This window comes from Myotis daubentonii, chromosome 1 (assembly GCF_963259705.1).
Source record: "Myotis daubentonii chromosome 1, mMyoDau2.1, whole genome shotgun sequence".
Taxonomy (NCBI): domain Eukaryota; kingdom Metazoa; phylum Chordata; class Mammalia; order Chiroptera; family Vespertilionidae; genus Myotis; species Myotis daubentonii.
Genome location: NC_081840.1, coordinates 1166459 through 1184839, shown reverse-complemented (window position 1 = coordinate 1184839; position 18381 = coordinate 1166459). Strand labels below are relative to the sequence as shown.

The window sequence follows — 18381 nt, the reverse complement described above, 5'->3', positions numbered from 1 at the left end:
CGTGGAGGCAGATCTTTCTAAAGTGTGCCACGCCAGCACGGGGTGAACCTGAGTGGGGCAGCTGAAAGGCTTAGAAAAGACAAACAAGAGAATGAAAGCTGGGTCTCGGTGGGACGCTGCTTCTCTGAGAGACAGTGACCACGCCCACAGCCATGCCTTTATTTTATAGCAGATGCTACGAGGCAAAGTAAGGGCGTCACCAAGATGTTTACAAACATTCTCCTGGGTTTCAATCCTACTCAAATATATGCACCTGAACTCTATCAAGCCCACATCACTCAGGCACGTGGGGCCACGTGTTCCAACCACAGGTTCACGCTCACAGCTACAGCTGTTGCTATAATTGTGCTGGGAGGGCCCTGCCCTCCAAGCTGGGACTTGCACGTGGCAATGAGAGGACTGTGCCCTCTCATCAGTCCAAGGCTTGAACCTGTCCAAAACACTGTAGCGGCTCCCCACAATAAAATTTTAATTCTGTTTCTTTGTTACTAATGTTGTGGCCCCACCCCATAATAAAGAAACAAAGGAAAATTTCCCCATCGAATTTCTGAATAGTATTACTCCTTCGGGAATGCCGTGTCAAATTAAAATTGAAAGCGGGTGCAATCATCACGCTATTGAGAAATCTCAATAGTAAATGGGGTCTTTGTAATGGTACCAGATTTATTATCAAAAGATTACAACCTAACATTATCAAAGCTGAAGTATTACCAGGATCTGCAGAGGGAGAGGCTGTTCTGATTCCAAGAATTAGTTTGTCCCCATCTGACACTGGCCTCCCATTTAAACTGATTTGACGACGGTTTCCCATGATGCCAGCATTTGTGATGACTATTAATAAATCACAAGGACAAACTCTAGACAAAGTAGGCATATTCCTACCTGAACCCGTTTTTGCACATGGTCAGTTATATGTTGCTTTCTCTTGAGTTTGAAGAGCATGTGATGTTACAGTTAAAGTTCTAAGTACTTCATCATAAGGGAAATTAGTCAAGCACTCTGAAAGTGTTTTCACTCTTAATGTGGTGTACAGGGAAATATTAGAATAAGTTTAATCACTTTATCAGTCATTGTTTGCATCACTGTTGTTTTCATATCATGTTTTTGTCATTTTTTTAAAAATATATTTTATTGATTTTTTACAGAGAGGAAGGGAGAGGGACAGAGAGCTAGAAACATCGATCAGAGAGAAACATCGATCAGCTGCCTCCTGCACAACCCCCACTGGGGATGTGCCCACAACCAAGGTACATGCCCTTGACCAGAATCGAACCTGGGACCCTTGAGTCCGCAGGCCGACGCTCTAGCCACTGAGCCAAACTGGTTATGGCAATTAATTCCCTTTTAAAGTGCATGAATTTCATGCACTGGGCTACTAGTCCTATATAATAAAAGGCTAATATGCAAATCGACCAAATGGCAGAATGACCAGTCCCTATTATGTGCACTGACCACCAGGGGGCAGACGCTTAATGCAGGAGCTGCCCCTTGGTGGTCAGTGTGCTCCCACAGGAGCAGTCGGCTCAGTCAGAAGCCAAGCTCATGGCTGGCGAGCATGGCAGTGGTGGCAGGAGTCTTCCCCGCCTCCACAGCACTAAGGATGTCCAACTGCTGGCTTAGGCCCGCTCCTCTGAGGGCTCCTGGACTGCAAGAGGGCACAGGCCGGGCTGAGGGGACCCCCTTTCCCCCGAGTGCATGAATTTCATGCGCCAGGCCTCTAATTTTGAAAATAAAAAGGGAAGACACAGAGCACAAGAAGAACTCCGTGTGAAGACCAGACCCAGAGAGAAGGTCAGGTGACTGAGGCATTGCTCAGCGTGACGCAGCTGTGAGCCCAGGAACCAAGGACCCGAAGCCAGGAGAGAGGGCATGGCCCAACCAACACCTTGATTTTTGAACTTCTGGCCTCCAGGACTAAGAGAATAAATCACTGTTGTGGGTTTTTTAAAAAATATGTATTTTTATTGATTTCAGAGAGGAAGGGAGAGGGAGAGAGAGAGATAGAAACATCAATGTTGAGAGAGAATCATTGATCGGCTGCCTCCTGTATGCCCCGCAACCCAGGCATGTGCCCTTGATTGGAATCGAACCTGGGACCCTTCAGTCCGCAGGCTGACACTCTATCCACCAAGCCAAACCAGCTAGGGCAATCACTGTTGTTTTAACCCAGGTCATTTGTTACAGAAGCCACAGGAAACTAATACAATGTCTTAAATGTTTAAATTTCCTAGAGCTGGTCGCCCATAGATATTGGTTGAATGAATGAATAAGTGAATAGATGAGTGAAGACTAGCACAGAGCGGAGGCAGGCGGGGGGGCAGTGGCCAGGCAGGTGGGTGTGCATGCACACCTGGACCCTGGCCGGGCGTGGGGTGGGATCCAAAGGCTCATGTCTGTGACCACTCCCGCCTGAGGCTCTGAATGACAGAGACTGGCTCCGGGCAGAGCCACCACGCACACTGTGCCCTCGCTGAGGTCCGGATGTGAATGAGGGGACAGCGGACAGGGCTTCGGCCCAGTGCAATGTCTCTGGGACCCACCTCTGCAGCTCGGTGACGGGATATCCGTTTGTTCCTCTTCGCTCATTTGCATTCAGACAGGCCGCCTGAATCAGGGCCCCTGGACCATCTCAGAAGAAAGCCACTGACACTATGGGGAGAGGAAAAGGGGTCCCTGGACTCCAAAGCCATGGGGCCCCCAGCATTAGGGCAAAGTGGGGTGCTGGGACCAGCAGCTGCGTTCCCGCCGGATCTATTAGAGATCTCAATTCTGGGCCCTGCCCAGACCTAGAATCACACTGTGGCAGCCCAGCCACCCATGTCTGCCTGGCCCTCGGGTCCCGGTGTCACCCTCAGAGGAGAAGTGCTGGCTCACGGAAACCAGGCCGTGCCCAGAGAAGCAGGAAATGGAGCACCGAGTGCAGGCCACCCTGGTCCTGGCCCGTTTGGCTCAGTGGATAGAGCGTCGGCCTGCGGACTGAAGGGTCCCAGGTTCAATTCCAGTCAAGTGCACATGCCCAGGTTGCAGGCTCAATCCCCAGTTGGGGGCATGCAGGAGGCAGCCAATCAATGATTCTCTCTCATCATTGATGTTTCTCTTTCCCTCTCCCTTCCTCTCTAAAATAAAAAAAAGGACAAAAAACACCACCTTGCTGGCAACTCTGCCCCAAGTGGCCGCTGACTCAGCGGGGAAGGTCACCGGCCAAGCTTCCTGCTGCTGCGGGTCAAGTGGTCAGCACAGGCTACAAGCCACAGCCACCAGCGACCCGTGAGCTCACTGCCTGGCACGTGGGCACTTCATCTGGGCGGATAAAGCCTGCCAGGCTCACACTGGAGAGGACACCGTGTGGCGGGGTGGGGACCGCCTTGAGATGCTCTCCTGCAGAGGCTTGTCAATGGCTAGAGGAAGGAGAACGGGTGGGAGTCCCGTCTCGCCACCCCTCAGCCCGTCCCAGGCTTCCATGCACACGGTGTGTACCAGGGCAGCACGCTGTGCGAGACTAATGCCACTCGAGCCGTGCAGGGGAGGTTCTGCGTCAGCAGCCACGCTCCGGGCTTCCCTGCAAGAGGCCCTGAGGCGGCCAGGGGCAGGCTGCATGGGGTGTCATGTGTGGCTTCCATGTGACAGAGACACAACCCATTCACGGGCAGGGCCTGCTCTCCCAGGCCTCCACATTTCTCCATTTTGCACTTCTTTTTTTTAATCCTCACCCAAGAATATTTTTCCATGATTTTAGAGAGAGTGGGAGAGAGACGGAAAGACAGAAACACCAATGTGAGAGAAACATATTGATTGGTTGCCTTCTGCACGTGCCCTGACCAGGGCCAGGGAATAGCCTGCAACCAAAGTATGTGCCCTGGACCCCTTGACCAGCATCGAGCCGGGACCCTTCAGTCCGCAGGCCGACGCTCTGTCCACTGAGCCACACCGGCTAGGACTACTTTGCACTTTCTCCTCTCTCTCCAGGAGTGCCACAGGTGGAGTTTGGCTGGAACTGTGTGCTGTGGAGGAGGCGGGCTCATGTCAGTCTCCAGCGACACCTGGCCTGGGTGCCGCCTCACAGACACCTCTGCTGCCTGCCTCTGTCCCCTTCAAAACTGAAGGCTCCCTGTCCTCCCCCAAGTTCAGATTCTTTGGCTCTCAGGGACAAGTCCCCCGTCCCCATGTTGAGCCTGAGGAGGCGGACAAGTAAACAGGCAAGGGCAACCACGTTCCATGAATGTGGGGGGCGGGGCCACAGAAGTGGGGAGATATCCTGCCCAGGGGCCCAGAGATGCCACGGAGGGGGCCTGCCTTCCTGGGGTGTCTACAGGGCATGTTTCCGTGTGGCCCTGGGCAGTGCCTGTGTTGTAGGTGGGGCCTGGATTCTCGTTGCCTGGCGAGTCAGAAGTGTTTACTGAAATGGGTGCCTTAGATTACGGTGCTGTTGGACACGAGCCTACGCCCTTTCCACCCCTGCACACACCAGATAACCTTCGGTTCCCGCCTAGCGCAGGCCAGGGCTAGAACAGTGGTCGCCAACCTGTGGTCCGCGGGGTCCCAAAGGTTGGCGACTGCTGGGCTAGGAGGAAACAGCCATCCCCTAAACTGTCCTCAAGTCGGGGAGACAGGAACTTCCATGGCCAATAGTGGGCAGCTTTGAAACAGCATGGAGCCCTGGCCGGTTTGGCTCAGTGGTAGAGTGTCAGCCTGCAGACTGAAGGGTCCTGGCTTTGATTCGGTCAAGGGCAGGTACCTTGGTTGCTGGCTCCCAGCCCTGGTCAGGGGCATGTGGGAAGCAACCAATTGATGGGTCTCTCTCACATCAGTGTTTCTCTCTGTCTCTCCTTCTCCCTTCCACTCTCTCTAAAAATCAATGGAAAAAATATCATCAGGTGACGATAAAAAAAAACTCGCTGGAGGTGAGAGAAAGCTGAGACAGGAGCCTCATGGGGGAGGCCGGCCAGCCAATGCCTTGGCTCCCAGGGGCCCCCAGCTCAGAAGCACAAGGCTCTCCGTCCACGCAGACTTGATGTTGCTCAGGGGGCTAATTCATGCTAAACAGAGTCACAGACACCGATATCTACACAACCGTGGAGCCAGTGGACTAATTCACCTTTCCGCAGCTACTCATGTCCGCACTGACACGCATATTTCAGGAACTCATTCGCAAAGGATTTCGTAAGCACCAAGTGCCTATCATTAGCAAACCCGAGGACAGTGCAGCCGGAAGAGGCGGAGACCAGCAAAGAGAGGCCGAGTTGTGCAATGATCTTGGCGTCAAACAAGCTAGAGTTCCAACGCTGTCCACCATGTGTAATAGGCAGGGGACTCAGGAACATTACTTCACCTTCCTGAGTCCCATCCCTCACCTGTGAAACGGGCATGGCAACACCCCCTCACGTGATGGTTATTACATGAGGTTGTTTATGTTCCTCTGGGCAGGCTGTGGCCCATGCAGTTGAGGGAACAGACGCTGGGGTCATACACACCTGGTCTAACTTCTAGCTCTGCCCCTTAATAGGTACACAATCTTGGGCAAGTTGCTTGTCTTCCCCCCTCCTCTCCCACTCTCAGTTTGCTCATTTGTAAAATGGGAATAAAAAATTCCTCCTAGGGGCTAAGAAGTAAGTAAGAAAGTTATATGCAAAGAACTTAGCAAATCCCCAGGTTATAGAAGCATTCAACAAAGAGCGTGGCCTGTGATTGGGCACAAAGGAGTGGTGCTGTCGATGTATAAACATCCAAAGCTGTCTTGAGTTTTTATGAGTCTACTAGAGGCCCGGTGCACGAATTTGTGCATGGGTGGGGTCCGCCGGCCCATCTCCATCTGGGCAATCAGGCGGGCCAGACAGGGGGAGTTCAACCAGGGGGCAGCAGCCAGCCGGGCCCCAGCCCCCACCCCGATTGAACTGCCAGTTGAGGGGACAATTTGCATATTAGCCTTTAATTATACAGGATTTGAGCCAAAACTAATGACAATTGCCCTGGCCTGTATGGCTCAGTCGGTTGGGAGTTGTCCCGTGCACCAGAGGTTGCTGAATCGGTTCCCAGGGCACATACCTGGGTTTTGGGGTTCCATCCCAGTAGGGGGTGTGCAGAAGGCAGCCGATCAATCCATGTTCCTCTCTCACACTGATGTTTCTACCTCTCCCTTCCTCTCTCTAAAAAACAAAACATTATATTAAAAATAAACAGATGACAATTGCCAGGAAGCGAGATCTCAAACACTTAGGAAAATAACAGTTTTGCAGTTTTCTTTCATGCATGTGAAATTGAAGGAATGTAAGGAAGGTGATATGCACGTGGGAGAGAGTAAGGCTAGTAATTGGATTACAGGAGAGTTAACAAGATTATTTGCTCTCTAGTTGTTATGCTTATTTCAAAGGTGTATTAACCTGGATGACAAGAGCAATGGAGAGGGCTTGCTTAAGGCAAGATAAACATTTTCCTAAGAAATTGTAAGTCTGGGGCATGGCTACCCACCATGACCCGCGGGTTAGAGATTTATGATCCCATCAGCCTGTGAGGTTTCTTTCTACAAAACACTTTTTTGTCCTCAGTACACGTACTAATAATTAAAGTTAACATTAGCACAAACTTTTTTTTTAAATATATTTTTTAATTGATTTTTTTACAGAGAGGAAGGGAGAGGGATAGAGAGTTAGAAACATCGATGAGAGAGAAACATTGATCAGCTGCCTCCTGCACACCCGCCACTGGGGATGTGCGGGCAACCAAGGCACATGCCCTTGACCGGAATCGAACCTGGGACCCTTCAGTCCGCAGGCCGATGCTCTATCCACTGAGCCAAACCGGTCAGGGCTTAGCACAAACTTTTTAAAGAAAATTAACTATGGGCCATCACACGTACAAGAAAAATTTTTTTCCAAATCACTTTGTATGTAGTTATTTTAAAACTTCGCTGAGGAGGCAGGCTTCTTGCCTCAGGCTAGTTTCATGCCCATAGTTTCCAAAAAAGAGTTCTAAAATAATGTCATTTGCCTGCAGTCATGCAAAAAACTCGCATGTTTCAGTACAGCTAAGTCATGCTCCAAGGTGAACCTGAGCAGCGTGTCCCCTGGGAACCCTGGCCCCGCAAAGCGCCCGCTCTAAGTCACGCACAGACACAGGTACATACCCTGCCCGGGTGCAGAGTCCCCGCTCCCGGGGCGAAAGCCCCTTCTCTCCGCGCTACGGCCTTGGATTTATTCTCCCCACGGTCGCTGTCAATTTCAAAATGGTTTATGAAGCTGTCAGTCACGGAAGGGTGCTCCTGAACCCACTAAAAAGATCACCGTGCCTTTCGGTCCCCACCTTCTTGCAAACCGGACGGGCCCGAAACCGAGGGCGGGCAGCCCCCGTGCGCCCCATCCCGCCTCCCTCCCAGCGCGGCTGCTGCGCCCGGGCCGTCTACGCGCGGGCTCGGGCCCCGGGACGGCAGGTGCCAGCCCGCCACTCCGTTACCCGGCTCTGGCTTCACGGCCCGGCGCGTTTTCAATTGTCCGGGGCGGCGGATGCCGAATCTTTACCGTCGCAACGCAAACTCCCACACCATCTGACTCCGAAAGAATGGGGGTGTCTGCAGCCGCCCTCGTTTCCAGGTGCCTGCTTGGCCCCTCAGTCACGACTTACAAGCCGGCGAGGGGACTGTTCGGTCACCCCACGGGGACGCCCTCTACGGGGCGCTTCCAGGGGGTCCCGGCCCGCTAACCGGGTGTGTGGGCCGGGCGGCTGCGGTGCCCGGGGGAGCATGGCGGACGGTGGCAGGGGACGGGGGAGCTACCCGGCCTCACGCCCCCGTCACGGGGACTCGGTGGGTCACGTCGCCGCGGCCGCGCAGACCCGAGCCCGGGAGGGGACCGGGCGGGCCTAGGGTGGAAGCCCCGGGCGCCCCAATCTACCCCCGGTGCCCAGGCCGCGGAAATAGGGAGACCAAGCAACTTCTTCCCCTCGAGCGGACCCCGGGGAACGGGAGGACGAGGCTGCGCATCCGCCGCGGGGAGAGCTCGAGCGGGAACGCGGCCAGGACCCGCCGGCGGGGGAGGGGAGGGTGGGGAGCCAACCGCCATCTTCCCCCGGCCAAACCGACCGAGCGCGGCCCGCGGGCGAGCCCCTCGCCCCGCCGCGGCGCGCCCGCTCTCGCGAGACCGCGAAGGCCTCCGGGAAACGCAGGGGAGGGGAAGGCAGGTGGAGGAACCGGGACCCGGGCTGGGGGCCGGCTAAGGCGGCGAGTGGAGCCTCCGGAAGCAGAAGGGGCGGGGAAGGGCGCGATGGACGCGGCGTGCAGGCCAATGACGAGCGAGGTCGGGCAGGCCTCCCGCCAATGGGATGTGCCGCCTGGCGCGGGGGGCGGGCACTGGGGCCAAGGGTAGCTTGAGCGCGGCGGCGGCGTTGTTCAGTCAGAGCGAGAACATTCCAGAGGTGAGTCCGGTGGCGAGCTGGCGGCCCCGCGCCCCCTTCCCAGCCCTCCCCGCCCCCTCGACCCCCGCGGGCCGCTGGCTGGCGGGGAAGGCGCCCCGTCGGCCGTGGCTCACGGCGACGTTTCTCCGCGCCAGGTCGCCAGGCCCCGGGCGCTGAAGGGTGTGGACCCCGGACGTCGCTGGGACAGCCCCTCCCCGCTGCTCGGCGGCGCCTGCCCGGCCGCTGCTCGCTGCGCTCCTCCGCCGCCCCTCCTCGGACTCGGGTTCACGCGCGCCTCACTTCATCCCAGTCCCGGGCGAGCAGCGTTGGGTTTATGTCTTTATTTGACGAAAACGGTGAGTCCGCGGGCGGCGGGCGGCGCGGGCCGGCGGGGAGATGGCGGCCGCACAAGATGGCGGCGCGCCGCGTGACCCGGCGCGTGTGGCGCAGTTCGGGCGGCGGGCGGGCGCCCCCCCCCCCCCGGTCCTGCGCCCTCCCCCCCGGGCCCCGCCCCGCCCCCGGGAGCGCGCCGCGCGGCTGAGTCAGGCCTCGGTGCTGCATTTGTGAGTCATCGCGCGGGGCAGGGTGGCGGGCCGGCGCCCCCTGTCGGGTCTCGTCCCCCCGCGGCGCGATGGCTCCGCGCACAGGCGCGGCGGTCGCGGCCCGGGCCACTGCCGCCCTGGGGAAGCCTCGCCATGTCGCGGCTCCGCGGCGTCCGCCTCTGGGGGAACGGCCCTCCCCCGGCGGGACCGCGTGGGCTCGCGGCCGCGGGGACGGGAGCGAAGGTCAGGTCAGGCGCGTTGGCGCGAGCGGGGCCGGGCGCGTCCTCCGCAGGCCGTTCACGCGCTGGGAGCTCGTGTGCGGGCTGTTGTGGGAGTGTCTCTGCGAAGTCGGCATTGTTGTCGCAGGGACGGTGTAGAGAACAGTCCGCCGTCTTCACCCGGTAGCTCGTAGGGAGGGCGGTGTGCCACACTCGGTGCCGGTATCGGCCCGGTTCGGGGGAGGAGAGGTTTCATTAGTTGGGAAAGCAGGCCGCTCGCTGCACAGAAGCCGACTGTTGAAATGCGGAGCGGGGTCCGTCCCGGGAGTCCGCGGCAGCCTGAGGCAGTTCGCTGTTTTAGTCTGGCATTTCCTCCTGGTCGCGTCTTAATCAGGTGGCGACCTTTCATGTTGCTACAGGTGTCCTGTGTCAGAAGGCTCGTTTTCGAGTGAACTCGGGTGCTTTTTAACCCTGGAAATTTGGGCGTAATTAACTAGGATATAGGGTGCGTGTTGCATACAGGAGTCCTGTTAAATGTGGGGGCTTGTGTGTTCTCTCCCCTTTCTCTTCCAGAGCTGTTGCGCAGCCATTGGTACCTGTATTGGGGGAATATAGCATACAAGCAAGGAGCTTACAGCCTCAGTGGCGAAAACTTTTTCATGTCAGAGACCGAGAAGTCTTGCAGTCGTTTATGTCATCCCTTCTTCTCCAGACAGAAGATACCAAAAAGTTGCAATCAAAGATCTCTTCATCTTATTGATAAAGCCACTAATAAGCCAAAATGTCTGTCAACGTCAACCGCAGTGTGTCAGACCAGTTCTATCGCTACAAGATGCCCCGTCTGATTGCCAAGGTGGTAACTTTTCTTCGTTTTAGTAACAAGTCCTAAGCTCTTTTCGTAGATTCTTTAAAGTTGAATCTCTTGGCTAGACAGTGCAAAATTAAATTCTTATTTCCTTTAGGTTGAGGGCAAAGGAAATGGAATCAAGACAGTTATAGTCAACATGGTTGACGTTGCAAAGGCGCTTAATCGGCCTCCAACGTGTAAGTAATGCCTCTTGGAGAAGTCTGAAAGGCATAGACAGTAATGACCAACTTGGATCTGCAGATCTTGCCTGGATTGTGTACTCATTAGTGTAAAGGTTAAGTAGAACCTTGGATTTAAAGCCAACTGATTTAATGTCGTTAGTACAAAAAAAATGTAGGCAACACATTTTTTAACCCAATAATTTAAAAACATAGGGAGTGATAATTGTATACATCTAGCTGAGTAGGCTAGTTAATTGTGATCAAACTTTTTCCCCCCCCCCAAACAGATCCCACCAAATATTTTGGTTGTGAGCTGGGAGCACAGACCCAGTTTGATGTTAAGAATGACCGTTACATTGTCAATGGATCTCATGAGGCGAATAAGCTGCAAGACATGTTGGATGGATTCATTAAAAAATTTGTTCTTTGTCCTGAGTGTGAGAATCCTGAAACAGAGCTGGTGAGTGTCTTTGAGATTTTTGTCAATAAAAGAAGAAACTAAATACCTGCTTTTGTGATCAGTCCTGTGATAGCACTAACTAATGTTTCGACAAGGCAAAGCAGACATAATTGGAAGTATAACACAAAACCTGTAAATTTTGGAGATATTCACATACTGACTTTTGTTATTTTATTTGTTGGCAGTATTACTCAGTGACTTTTGAAGTAGATCACTGTGGAAAATAATTGTTTTGAATGTTAAACTGGTGTTTTAGATGTTTTCTGTTGGTTAGATCTTTTCACACTTTTTTCTCAGAATTTTCATCATATATTATGGATGACATACTTGTTTTTACTTTTTTGGCAGCATGTCAATCCAAAGAAGCAAACAATAGGTAATTCTTGTAAAGCCTGTGGCTATCGAGGCATGCTTGACACACATCATAAACTCTGCACATTCATTCTCAAAAACCCACCTGGTAAGTCTTCCTGATGAACTTCCAAGATCTTACTGTGAAGCTACTGATTCTTTGAAAGAAAATGGAAGTTTTCTTGTTGCTATAAAACACATATAAGGAGAACGGAGGGCTTATTAGCTCATTAAGCTTAAGTGGCTTTAGAGCATTGCAAGCAACACTCTGTGGCAGATGATCGACACTGTCTGACACAATTTGAGCTTGCTACAGCAACCAAGTCTAACCTATTCCGGTGCTCTCCTCTATGAGACAAGCCGTTATATAGACTTAGACAGTGTTCTGGCTGTGAGCTAATGTGCAGTTCAGCTATGCCCCTGTTCAACTTCATGAGTGATGGAAGAGGGTCATGAATGCTGGGTCTTCTGAGTCATCACTTCATCTTAATCGTAACAGTACCATTAATATTTTGGAACATTCCATTCTTAACCTGAATACAGTGAATGAATTTGGTCTGTGAATCCTCTTCAAATTTTAAGTAGCAGTGTGTTTGGTTTTCTCCGAGGAGGGTTCAGGAACAAAAAGCAGGATTTTAAATGTTTATGATGGGGGTGATAAGGTGTAGAATAAGCCGTGATACTAAACTTTACTTTTTTTCCTGGTAGAGAATAGTGACAGTGGTACAGGAAAGAAAGAAAAGGAAAAGAAAAATAGGAAGGGCAAAGACAAGGAAAATGGCTCTGTGTCCAGCAGTGAGACACCACCACCACCACCACCACCAAATGAAATCAGTCTCCCTCCACATGCAGTGGTAAGTGCAGTATTGAGGGTGTGGTAGGCACTTGGATTGTGTAAAATAAATTTGGTTATAGTGAGCAGAAATACTATAAACCACAACAGTGTTTTGGGTGCCAGGTGGGGTTGATTGAATTGAGGTAAACGCCATCTAAGGGAAAATGAACTTTGATGTTAACTAAAAACCTGAATTTTTATTTTTTTTTATTTTTTTATTTTTTATTTAAATATATTTTATTGATTTTTTACAGAGAGGAAGGGAGAGAGATAGAGAGTTAGAAACATCGATGAGAGAGAAACATCAATCAGCTGCCTCCTGCACATCTCCTATTGGGGATGTGCCCGCAACCCAGGTACATGCCCCTGACCGGAATCGAACCTGGGACCTTTCAGTCCGCAGGCCAACGCTCTATCCACTGAGCCAAACCGGTTTCGGCGAAAAAAACCTGAATTTTTAAAAAAAATGTTCTTTTATTGTTTTCAGAGAAGGGAGAGGGGGAGAGAGAGAAACATCCTATATAACAAAAGGCTAATATGCTAAGTGCCCAGGCATCCAGTTGACTGTTCAACCAATCAAAGCATTGCATAATATGCTAATGATATGCTAAGGCCACTTAACTGCTCGCCATGACATGCACTCACCGCCAGGGGGCAGAAGCTCCAACCAGTTGGTTAGCTTGCTATTGGGGTCCAGCTGATCTGGACTGAGATGGTTGGACATGCCCTAGAGCCCTCCCGTGGTCCCTCCCTGGCCCCAATGGTGCACTGGTGGGGACCCTGGCCTGGCCTGTGCCCTCTTGCAATATGGGACCCCTCAGGGGATGTCAGAGCTGGTTTTGGCTATGACATGCACTGACCACCAGGGGGCAGATGCTCAATGCAGAAGCTGCCGGCTGGTGAGTGTAGTAGTGGTGGCAGGAACCTCCTGCCTGCCTCCCCAGCTGCGCTAAAAATGTCTGCTAAGAATGTTTGACTGATGGCTTAGGCCTGCTGCTCCTCACAGGGTTCCTGGACTGTGAGGGGGCACAGGCGGGTCTGAGGGACACCTGCCCCCTGCCCCTGCCCCCCCCCCCCCCCCGCATGAATTTTGTGCACTGGGCCTCTAGTCAGTGATAAGAGAGAATCATTGATTGGCTGCCTCCTGCACGCCCCACGCTAGCGGTTGAAACTGCAACACAGGCATGTGCCCTGACCAGGAATCGAACTATGACCTGGTTTATAGGTTGATGCTCAACCACTGAACCATGCTGGCTGGGCTCATTTTTTACATTTTAAGGGCTTTGGTCACGCATCTTTGCTCTTGTAAACAGGAAGAAGAAGAGGATGATGACTGGGGGGAGGATACAACTGAGGAAGCTCAGAGGCGCAGAATGGATGAAATCAGTGACCATGCAAAAGTTCTAACACTCAGTGATGATTTGGAAAGAACTGTTGAAGAACGGGTCAATATCCTGTTTGATTTTGTTAAGGTAAAAATACTTGCTTTGAGAGTGGTTGGACTTTTTTTTTTTTTTTTTAATATATTTTCATTGATTTCAGAGAGGGAGAGAGAGAGAAAAACATCAATGACGAGAATCATTGATTGACTGCCCCTTGCATACCCACATTGGTGATCAAGTTCATTTGTTCTCTGTCATCCTGAAAGTGGAGATAATTGATGTGCCTTAAAAGCATGGGACTATCTGAAAACTGCACATGGCCTCTTACAGATAAAGTGATGCAGAGTTCTTCGTCTGTTGACCATTTTGAACCACTGTTAGGGGCCCTGACCAGGAATCAAACTGTGATCTCCAGGTTCACAGGTCGAAGCTCAACCACTGAGCCATGCTGGCTGGTTTGTTTGTTTTTTCTTTGATCAATAAAACCAGCTTCAACATAGCTTCAGGCTATTAAATATTATTTTAAGCTGATACTTGTCAAGTAACTTTTCATGGAATCCTTTGAATCTTCAAATGGCAAGGCTTTTACTTTTTCTATTTGTTAGTTCACATATATTTTGGGCGTGATCCCAGGCACTATTTCTGGCTGCTGTTGATCATAGAAGTCTTAAAACTGTCAAATTAGAGGAAATGTCCATGAGAGTAGGGACTAACCTATATCTCTAGAGCAAAACATGTCTCCGTTTCACTGAATTGCTTTTATTTGCAGAAAAAGAAAGAAGAGGGTATTATCGACTCATCGGACAAAGAAATTGTTGCTGAAGCAGAAAGACTGGATGTAAAAGCTATGGGACCTCTTGTTTTGACTGAAGTTCTTTTTAATGAGAAGATTAGAGAACAGATTAAAAAATACAGGCGCCATTTCCTACGAGTAAGCAAATTTGAGATTCATAAATGAGATTAAAGCTGTGTGACCTTGGGAACATCACTTTAACTCTTGCTCGTTTGTTCTCTGTCAACCTGAAAGTGGAGATAATTGATATGCCTTAAAAGCATGAGACTGTCTGAAAACTGCACATGGTCTCCTACAGATAAAGTAATGCAAAGTTCTTGTGCTGACCATTTTGAGCCACTGTTAGGGGCCATATCTTTAAGGAACAATCCTAGGGCAGTGAATGTACTTGGATGTTGAAATTAGCAACTTAGAACATCTGTGAAAGCTTGTTAACACAAAGATAATCTATTTGCAGTTTTGTCACAACAATAAAAAAGCTCAACGTTACCTCCTTCATGGTTTGGAGTGTGTGGTAGCAATGCATCAAGCTCAGCTGCTCGCCAAGATTCCACATATCTTGAAGGAAATGTATGACGCAGACCTTTTGGAGGAAGAGGTCATCATCAGCTGGTCAGAAAAGGTGGGGGATGTATAAACGGGCTCTTCAAGTATCTTCTCATACTTAGTTTCTTTATATGCACATGAAAATGCAGTTCCTCTGCTTGACTACTGTAACGTGGAGGGGATTCCCCACCATGGCAGCTTGCTGGTAATAAGAAGCTATTCACACTCGATACTTTCTTGTGGAATATGTGTATTTTGTTGATTCAAGATTACAGTATGACCCAGTCCCCTGAGAGCTATATAAATAACCCATTTTTTCAAATTCTTCAAACTTAAGGAAACTATACCTAATGTTCTTTAGGCCTCAAAGAAATACGTTTCAAAAGAACTTGCCAAAGAGATTCGTGTCAAAGCAGAACCATTTATCAAGTGGTTGAAGGAAGCAGAGGAGGAATCTTCTGGTGGCGAAGAAGAAGACGAAGATGAGAATATTGAGGTAAGCACTGGAGAGTTAAATTTAGTGATAGTGATGGGTGCTTGAGAATTGTAAAAAGGCAAATTTGGGTGATTGAGGCAATAAGATGTCGCAATAATTTGGAGAGTAATCCTGAGTATAAAGGGTGATGGGAATCTCATATCCCCAGACATTTCAAATAAATGTCAGAATTTCCAATGTAAGTTTTAAGTACTGCAGGTTGCATATAGAGGTGCTAGTGGTCTGTAAAAATGAACAAGATCTTGGTGGTTGTGGAGCGAGCTTATTGGGGGTGGGGGGATGCATCAAGGCCATTTTCTTTGTTTAGCACGGACTTAAAATACTTGTTTTATCAGGTGGTGTACTCGAAGACTGCCAGTGTCCCGAAAGTGGAAGCTGTGAAGTCTGACAACAAGGATGATGACATTGATATTGATGCCATTTAAAGGGGTGGGTGCAGCCCAGCTTATCTGTAATGCTAAGAATCTTTCTGCATCCTCAGCCAGAAGTGCAACATGTATGTGCAAAAGCTAACATGGCTTAACATCATGCTACACTTTCTGCTAAAAATGTATTGCTGTGAGTGGTCTGTAATTAAGCCCCAATGAGACACCTCGGGAGTCCATACACATATCAGTGAACAGATGTAGTTTGCTTATTTATAGCATGTTTCTTTTTGAAAAATTAGTGGTGGACACATTTGGATCACATTTATACAGTTATAAAAATAAAGATTTGATTTTGGTCATTCTTAAATTTTTTGGCTCTGAATGACTTAAGCTGCTGAAACAATTGGCTCCTTTAAAAAACACTGTACCATCATTTAACCTGATAGGGATTTTTGGAGCCTGTTAGAAACTGTTAGGTGCTGAGACTGTAAGCAGGTCTTTAGCAGAGTGTGAGCATAAACGTATTTTTAAATACCTTATTCAGCCATTAAGAAACACAGTACTTTTTAAGTCTTATCTCTAGTCCCTCAAACTGGCATCTGGTCGTGTACACTCTTACAATGCCAGGGTGGGCAGTGCAACACTTTCATCTTACTAAGAGGAAAACGACCTGAGTGTCCTATACATTAATTTTAAGAACAGGTTTTGAAACTTGAATTTTTTTTTTCAGTTCACATACCCTTGCCCCAAACTGTAGTCTTTGAAGTCATATGCATTGCAAGTTGGATGAGCCAGGGGAATTATTAACAAATGAGCATTTTATGTCTATGTTAGCTGTTGCTTTGTGCTGAGAGAAAGCTCAAGCATTAGGGTCTGATTAGATAGTTCCATGATTTTATTTGGGGGAAGAAGAAAAAGGTGCACTTAATCTCTAGCAAAAAACAGCATAATTTTTCAGCTTTTACGGTTTAAATTACAATTTCAAAATGTTTAGACTTATACTGTATGTTTTGTTCAGTGTGGATTTTCCCTAATACTATGGCTTATTCTTGAATGCCTTTTACATTTGGACATACAGGTTTTGGTTGCTATCTTGCCAAAATTAGTGTTGCTATGTCTCAAGCTTGATTTTTTTTTTCTCCTCTCAAAAAAATGTCTTATTTAAAAAGAAAACTAAAATTGTACTTCTAAGTCAGCCTATATTTTGGCAGGAGACTTGGGTGTCTTTTATTTCACATTGAATATAGTTAGACACTCATGAAGTCTGGTGATGGCCACTGAATACAGGTGATTAGGGCCTGGCCCAGCCCATCCAGGTCTTTAGATTTGGAAATAACTTGTGAATTCTTTCCCCAAAAATATCTAAATTCACTTAAGGGTTTTGAGAAATTATTGCAGTTATTTCTTTCCATAAAAAGTGTTCTATGGGAATCAAGAATCACAGGATTCGTTTTATTTGGAGCATGGGCTTTCTTTATTCACCTCTGATTTTCTTTGATCCATCTCAGATTATAATGAGACCTTAACAAATGTATGTAAAAGTTTTTTCACATTGAAATTATACAAACATTTGATATAATAAAATCTTGTTAGCTTGATATTTTAAGAAATTAAAATCTAGTAATTTTATTGGAGAGAGAATGAATTAGTCTCCAGCTGCCTTTTGATAGATTTTGATGAGAGTGAAGCAGAAACTATATCTGGAGGGAATGTGCTTTGTCACACCAAAGAGAAGGGTTTTGCAAATTCACATCTCACCTAGGTTTCAAATTCTTTGCCATTGGCTAATTGCTTTCATTATCTGACATCCTATAGGAGATACTGGTGGCATAGGCCAGGTTGCACTCATACCCGGTGTCAAGCTAATGAGGTTCTGTTATAGAGGCTTTTGTTTTGTTTTGTTTTTCTTTTAATGTGAAGGAAACTATGTTTAGGGCTTCTAAACACTAAATAAAATTTTGGCATAGACTGGTGTTGAGTCTGGTGCCAAAATTCCAATAGATTGAAAACCACATAAAAATTTTATTCACAGAGGCTATCCTAATAGAGTGATCCTTCACTTTGCTCTATTCAACTGTCTTAAAATTCCCTGTTTTAAACTGCTACATTACTTGATTAAAACAATGTTAAAATTATATGTGTCTGCTTCAATGTTAAAATTAATGTAGATTTTCATAAGATGCTGGATTATTGAAATGTGCCCTGTTTTGTAGCTGCTGCTTTGGATTTGTGTTGGACTTTGCCTTCTGCAGTTGCCAGACCTATTCAAAAATCGATGTTGCTTGTTACCTAGAGTCAGTGGCTTTCCTTAGGTCTTGTGTTCCTGATCTGCAACTTGAGTTGATTTTAAACTGAAAGGGTCTCTGCCTTAATGTGATTTCATGAACTCTTTATGGGCACTTACCAAGGGAATTCAGATGTCAAGTATATAGAGATACTACAGGATTGGTTGCAGACCACCCCAATAAAAGTGAGTTGTAATCATTTTGCTGGTGAAGGGTCTTTACCTTCCTTCGATTTGTAAAAAATGAATCTGAAGCACAGTAAAAACAGGGTATGCTTGTAGTTAGTTACATAACTGATACTGCATGTATCTTCCGTTGAGAAAGGGAAACGGAGATAGCTTTCTAAGAAAGTGTTTTGAAGTACATGAACTTATTAACAAGGTACCAATTTGGGTCCTAAAGGTTTCTGGGTGGGGAGGGGTGTTCTCTAAATTAGTGTTTAGTGCCTCCTACCTTGGGGTATGTGGGACTCTTTGCCTTCTGGGTGGGGGCACATCTGGAAATTGGAAGCTACTCCCTGTAGTTGAGTGCAGTGGTTAGTGAGGAGGAGGCGGCAGCAGGGCCTCATCCTCAAGCCTAAGGCCTGTGGACTGCATGAACCTTACAAACTGCAGGAACAGAATCACATTTGCATCATCCAGCTGCGTGAGAAGCTAAGAAGGGGAGGGGTAAGGCCCTCCTGTAGCTGACAGCA

At 48.8% G+C, this 18381-nt stretch overlaps 1 protein-coding gene and 1 non-coding gene across 4 annotated transcripts; both read left to right on the top strand.

Moving 5' to 3' along the window:
* Positions 1-8268: 8268 nt before the first annotated feature.
* EIF5 (eukaryotic translation initiation factor 5) lies at positions 8269-17537 on the top strand. 3 transcript variants are annotated; one of them, XM_059685135.1, is made up of 12 exons: positions 8269-8403; positions 8538-8738; positions 9716-9995; positions 10105-10186; positions 10459-10631; positions 10980-11091; positions 11691-11836; positions 13131-13289; positions 13969-14130; positions 14450-14614; positions 14900-15034; positions 15370-17537. In XM_059685135.1, the coding sequence occupies exons 3-12, from the start codon at positions 9924-9926 to the stop codon at positions 15457-15459; spliced, it is 1296 nt and encodes a 431-aa protein (XP_059541118.1). In that variant the 5' UTR covers positions 8269-8403; positions 8538-8738; positions 9716-9923; the 3' UTR covers positions 15460-17537. The 3 variants fall into 3 exon arrangements, with proteins under 3 accessions (XP_059541118.1, XP_059541126.1, XP_059541136.1); XM_059685143.1 differs by lacking the exon at positions 14450-14614; XM_059685153.1 differs by lacking the exon at positions 15370-17537 and having other exon boundaries at positions 14876-15012.
* LOC132224744 (small nucleolar RNA SNORA28) lies at positions 11241-11364 on the top strand. The gene has a single exon (XR_009450723.1). It is a non-coding gene; the product is annotated as a small nucleolar RNA SNORA28 (small nucleolar RNA).
* Positions 17538-18381: the final 844 nt, after the last annotated feature.

Excerpts from the sequence above, each read along its gene's own strand:
- EIF5 (XM_059685135.1), top strand. The coding sequence starts at position 9,924 with ATGTCTGTCAACGTCAACCGCAGTGTGTCAGACCAGTTCTATCGCTAC. Across the intron at positions 14,131-14,449 it reads ACAGGCGCCATTTCCTACGA|TTTTGTCACAACAATAAAAA; the intron begins GTAAGCAAATTT and ends ATCTATTTGCAG. Across the intron at positions 15,035-15,369 it reads ACGAAGATGAGAATATTGAG|GTGGTGTACTCGAAGACTGC; the intron begins GTAAGCACTGGA and ends TTGTTTTATCAG.